The sequence below is a fragment of the Sabethes cyaneus genome, chromosome 3 (assembly GCF_943734655.1).
Source record: "Sabethes cyaneus chromosome 3, idSabCyanKW18_F2, whole genome shotgun sequence".
NCBI lineage: Eukaryota > Metazoa > Arthropoda > Insecta > Diptera > Culicidae > Sabethes > Sabethes cyaneus.
This window is the reverse complement of record NC_071355.1, coordinates 152,630,556-152,637,122: the sequence shown is the minus strand read 5'-3', so window position 1 is coordinate 152,637,122 and position 6,567 is coordinate 152,630,556. Positions and strand designations below refer to the sequence as shown.

At 35.8% G+C, this 6,567-nt stretch overlaps 1 protein-coding gene across 1 annotated transcript; it reads left to right on the top strand.

Annotated features, from left to right (window-relative positions):
- The first annotated feature begins 2,783 nt into the window (after nucleotides 1-2,783).
- Nucleotides 2,784-3,567, top strand: LOC128740282 (putative uncharacterized protein DDB_G0274435). The gene is made up of 2 exons (XM_053835821.1): nucleotides 2,784-2,795; nucleotides 2,854-3,567. Exons 1-2 carry the CDS (start codon nucleotides 2,784-2,786, stop codon nucleotides 3,565-3,567), a joined length of 726 nt encoding a protein of 241 aa, XP_053691796.1.
- Nucleotides 3,568-6,567: the final 3,000 nt, after the last annotated feature.

Sequence of the window (6,567 nt, the reverse complement as noted above, 5' to 3'; positions counted from 1 at the left end):
AATAAACCAGTTTGCTTTGCTTTTGCAGTATAAATCTTATGGGAGAAGTAAAGCAAATTCTTTTATTCATACGGTACGGTATATTGTGTTTTATTTTATTCTCTGAAAGTTTGACGATGATCGGTTAAATAGGTGAATTTTATCGAATCTTTCCTTATTACATTTAATTCCGGGTCGCTAAATATTAGCTTGCACTTAAACGAATTTCCCGTTGCAGAATTAAAATTTTCAAATCAATAGAGTTCGGTCAGACAATGTAGACCTATGCTATCAATTCATCAATTTCAGCAATTAGCAAATTAGCATCAATCTATGGCCTTGGACGCAAAACTGGACTATCGTTGAAACCTAATGTGTTGTCTTTCACATTGAACTAACTGGTTTAATTTTGCACTAGTAATCATAAGCAACTTTTGATGGTCAATGCCTTTCTATTTTTTGTTACTTTCCAATAGCACTGGGCCAAATTTTACCTGTCAGAAAACAAATTAATTGGCCGAGCACATGAAACAAAGTGCAATTTAAAACAAGTTTTGTTTTCCTCTTGCTACCAAAACGAATGTTGATATCAGGGTCAGTCCCGGCGTAGTGGTTAGCATTCACGCCTCTCACGCCGAGGACCCAGGTTCAAATCCCGGCCCCGCAGAAGTCACGAATGACATAAGCTGTTAAAGTGACTATAATCTAACAAAAAAAAAAAAAAAATGTTGATATCAGTCGTTTCAACAGCATCTATGCCAGTCTTTTTGCTTGATTATTGTAGGGGAACTGTGGGTAAGACGAACAGGGTGGGTAAGGCGGACAGGTGGTTGATTCTACCAGTTAAGCATTAAAATTCGTAAATATTTTGATGGGCATACAACCATCTTGCTATCTCATGATGTCTGAACGTTCCCATCATCATTTAGAACTTTCAAATTTTGATAAAGTACAGAAAAACTGAAAATTGGAAGTGATTCTACATTTGGATGTAACTTTTTCGTCATCGAAATTAAGCTTTTTGAGTGGATTAATTCTAAAATGCTACCCATAACATGAAGTATTTTGATTTAATTCCTTTTCAAGTAACGTCTGCATCGAAAAAATAGGTAATTTTATTTGCATACGAAAAATTGTGAACGTTTTAAAAAAATGTGTAATGATGGGGTGAAATGGACAACTGCTAGTGTGGGTAAGATGGTCAGTGAACATATTACAAAAAATTGTTGATTTTGCTTATTAGTAATATCTCATGCATATAAACGGAAATTTAAGTGGCAAATGTGGACTTTAAACAAATTAGCAGTTTCCAGGCATGAAATAGATTTTAGAATGCTGGTTCACATTACCGCTGTTAAACAATTTTCGATTGGCATCCCCTGATGGGAGGGAGTGGACTGCCCCCTTCACTTTTTGCACGCTACACCACTATATTTTACGTATTTAGTTTGTTAATGGTCAAAAATAATAATATGCTCTCAGTTGGGGCGATTTAGAATACCTGTCCATCTTACCCCCACACATTGTCCGTTTCACCCGCAGCAATAAAAAAGTTCACTTTTTCGGACCATTTTTAATACTCAAAATACACATTGAAAAACATTTTTAGTAAATATTTCACTAGCCGCTTTTGAAAACAGTATATTGAACTGAAGTAAACTGTATTTAGGTTTTATAAATCATAAGCCCTCTGTATTATAGTACATGTTCTTCTTAACCTGTTCGTCTTACCCACAGTTCCCTGACAACCAGAAAAATTGTTAACTCAAAACTATTAGAGCTTATACACAAATGAAACGATGTAGAATGTCCTCTAGTTTTAGCATTTGCATACAATAAAATCTTCTGGGGTAGTTTTGGGTGGTATCTATCAAACGATTTTATGTTTTTCGTCAAATTTTAAGCAAATGCCTTATTATGTATAATAATGAGAAAGAGTAGGGTCATTGTTAGGGTCGAGCAACCGTGATTTTTCAGTTTTCGTAACTCGTACTATCTAGGTATAATTATTGTTTAAATTCGATCTGTTACAGGTAACTTTTTACAATATTGTAAATTTCAATGAGTCTTTAGAGTTTTCCACCATCGTAGAAAAATTTGAAAAATCTTTTTCCAGATAATGTTTTTCTGAATTTTTAATAAAATTTGCTTACATTTTCTTCCAAAAATTTTTTTTTCCTACGACACCTTGTTCAAAAGTTATGAACGTTTGTAATAGGCGATGTCGTATTTACTAACTTGCTCCTAGAATTATACTGGTCGGTTTCGTATTTGGATTTATGATTTATCTATTCATTCTTTAATTACTTATTCATTCACTTATCATTTATTTACTGAGTTTTTGCTCACTTCTTATGAATCCAATCAGTATTACATAAATCGCATCAAAAGGAGGCGTGTTCTAGCGCAAAATACTGTACCTTCAAACCCGCTACGATAAAAATGTCAATGTACACATTGTAATCGATAGGATATCTCCGCGTGGCAAAACTATTCCAGCAGACAGCATTGAACTTCACCTAGCAGGTGTCAGATACTACCGCAATTGTATCAGGTAGTGCTTCCCATAGATCACCAGCCAGCAGAACGGAGGGCGACTATGCGTCCTCCATGGTTCAGATGATATACACCAGACTTGTATGCTTGGTATCATCTTTCTTACGTTGAGACGATAAACAGGAAAATGTATCATTAGATTCATTACTATATAAGAAGAATGATCATTCTTTTGCAGCATCATTACGATCACAGTCTTAAGTTAGTCAAAGTTCTACACTTTGCACGAAAAGACTGGCGGTAACGTTATGGAGATTCAGGTTAGTATTGATATTCTATGGTACTCTTTGACATAAACTAATGATGTCTTCCCTGCAGCTTTTATTGTTACTAGTGGTAACTGTTGGCGCCGCCAATGTATCGAGTTTTCCTCAGCAAACGCAACAGCAGATTCAACCAGAGAACTCCCAAAATCGGGATCAAGCACAACAGCAGCAACAAATCGATCGTCAGCAACAACAGCAGCAGACGCAAACGAAATATGCCCCCGAAACCGATGATGAAAGAGACGAGGAACCTATTGGATATGACTTTTCCTACTCCGTTCAAGACCCGATTACCGGCGATTACAAAAGCCAGGAAGAATCTCGACGGAATGGAAATGTGAGAGGACAATACTCCTGGATAGATGCTAACGGGATTAGACAGATCGTGGAGTACCGAGCGGACGACCGAAATGGTTTCAGCTCCGAACATCGCCGGGAGCCAGCTGTCCGGCCCAAATTGAGTCAAGTCCTAAAAGTCGTACCAGCACATCTATATACCGTAGATACCTTAATAGCACCGGTTTACACATCCGCTTCCCGTACGGACCACTTACGGACCCGCAATCAGGATAACCGTGACAACCGCACAGAAGAACGGGAAAATGACGGCAAAGATAACCGTGACAATCGAGATAGCAAGGCTGAACGCGATGGTTCGGACAAACGGGACGAACGAGATGGACTCGATCGGAGCCACGAGGGACGACGAGCGCAGTCAGAAGTGCGATTTCAGGATCCTACTGTCACTTACCAATACACGTACTGAAACACGACCGAAAGACTGCTCTTGAAATGGAAATAACTTTCTCAGCTCTGTTCAACACTTTAGTCAATGTAGTTGCGAAATGGAATAAAAGTCCACTGAACACGAAGCCACAACATCTGCCGATTTATTTGAATTTGAAAGAGCCATCTTCCCCCTTTTCGTACAGGAAATAGAAAATAACGCAAAATTGAAAGCCCACCAGAACGTAATCCAAAAATTTAGCCTGCTCAAGACTTGGTTTATCGTTTATTGACATTAATCTACACGATGCATCATTGTAGGGTCACATGTTGTGAATAGACTGAAAGTGCAGTTCAAGACATGGTCAACAATAGGGCAGTAGCGAAGATCCCATTATTAACTTGTCAAATTTAAAGGATTTTTCAAAAAAATCCTAAAGAGGGTACATCGATAGCTTTACACCAGATTTTAGGGCATAATTGCTACCTTTAAAAAAAGTCAGGCAAATCGAAGGGAATGGTTTTGAGATAATTGACATTTTATTATTTTTAACATGGTTTTGAAAAGTTTTTTCTTTCAGTGTATTTTTTTCCTGAAAATACACTTAATTCCTTACAGCTTTTCCTATGTCGTCATTTTGATCAAATAAGTAGTTTTCAAAATATGATTTTTTGAAAAAAAGTAATCTCATTTCTAAATACGCCCTTTTGAAAAGTAACTGTTGACGAAAAAAAATCAAGTTTGGTGGAAAATGAATTCTTGCGTGATAACCAACATATCAGGAAAATTTCATTCAATCAATCAAAAATAGTCGTGTCAAAACTAGTCTTTTTTCAGTGGAATTACTCTTAACGAAGGATAGATAATAGGGTAATTTGCCAATTGTTGCACACCTAAGGCAGGAACGTTCAGTCTATCTTATCTCTCGGTGAAACTATTTCGTTATTAAAATCGAAATTTGTCCTATAAACAAAATGACCTTTCACTCAAACATTTGGTATGTTTTCATAGCCTGGAATATTGCACATATTATGCAATTTGAGGTTTTGTTCAACAGCATACAGACCCAATTGTTGCCCACTTGATTAATGTCCTTTGCCTAATATTGCACACCTTCAATCCAATTGTTGCACGGCAAAGAAAATATGGAATTAGGAGAAATACCAAGTACAGAAAACTGACACATGAAGAAGAACTCCTTAAAAACAGATTTACCGATTATAAGTACCGTACCGTTACCATTTTGTCACGTATTTGAATGTAATTCAATCTTCACCGAACAATGGTTTGCAAGAACAGGTAAAAATTATTGCATTAAATTAAGATATGTATTAATTAAAATTAATTAATATAATTTTGTTCTCCGGTATCTTTCCTTTTTCAAATTTAAATGCAGTATACGTTTTTGGCTGGGATTTGGTTTTCTCAAATGCAAAGTTTTTCGATTTTTTACATTCGAGCGTATAAGAAAAACCTCGACTTTTAAGTTCTTTTAGCCACAACATAAGTTTTTTCTCTGTTTAATAGAAGCTGAAGCATTGTTTTTCGTTATTATGTTCATTTCTCTCTGCCACAAAAGACGATCATTAAGACTGCCCGAATAAAAATGTATAGCGAAAAAACATTAAATTTCACTGTTACAAACATTGAAAAACTTCGAAAAACCACATTGAAACAGTGAAAAACTTTGTAAAAGTTACACTGAAGTTACCATGAATACCGCTGTTTTCACAGTAAATTTTAATGAAAACCGCCAATTTTACAGCGAATAAGGGGGTGATTAAGTGATGTAACACTAAATTTTTCGGCTTTTTCCCATACAAATAAAAACCAAAAACAGTAAAATTTGTGGTACATTCACTATAAGTTTTACACTGTTTTACAACGAAGTTACAACGAAATTTAAGATAAGTTCTGCAAAAAAATTGTAGGCTTTCGGATTATTAGGACAAAATAAAACCGGCTGATTAATTACGGTATTTCATGTTTTTGAAAAGGTATGATGACAATGAATTTGATAGGCTTCAACTATTATGATTTTCGAGCCGCATTCATCGCTCATATTAGGAAAGTATTAGAGGTCACTACACCTACTTAAACAAATTCCGCTTTTTCCCATTTACGCCTTATCTCTATCTGTTAGATCCTATCGACTCTTTATTTCATTACTGTCTTCTATCGTTCCCTCTGTCAATTGTAACATCTACCGTTATAAAAACTTAATTATATGCCTGACACCTCATTCGATGTCAAGACGTAGAAACAACGAGATTGATCTATTTCATAGGAACGGAGCCTTTCCCCGAACACCCGCGTTAAGAATCGCGGCTAATATGTTGACAGACGAACAAGTATGTCGCAAGCGCCTGCATAGTGTCGTCGTCCCGTCAGTAAAACGAATTAGATTAAACTTCTGGCTCGTCGGTTTCTACAGTAGACGGAGGAAGAGACACAATTTGTGTCTACAAATAACTCAACCTGCCAAGGATTGGACCTTAGATAGATTATTTCCTGCTTCGAAACAATTTGCATTGTTGCCGAATTATATGAAAATTTTTCCAAGAACGGTACAGTGAAGTTACAGCATAAAGTGTTGGAAACAGTAAAATTCATTGTAATCGTAAAGTTTTTACATTAATATGAAAAATTTTCTAAGAACGGTACAGTGAAGTTACAGCATAATGTGTTGTAAACAGTAAAATTCATAGTAACCGTAATGTTTTTACATTAATATTCGTTATGCATTTCTACCCGGGTGTCGCAGTGGCCTTTTAACCCAATGCCCTTCTGGCATACAAAAAAAATGTGCATTTCTCAAGAATTACCCGGGTAGAAATGCATAACGAATATTAATGTAAAAAAAGTACGGTTACTATGAATTTTACTGTTTACAACACTTTATGCTGTAACTTCACTGTACCGTTCTTAGAAATTTTTTCATATTAATGTAAAAACTTTACGATTACAATGAATTTTACTGTTTGCAACACTTTATGCTGTAACTTCACTGTACCGTTCTTGGAAAATTTTTCATATAAT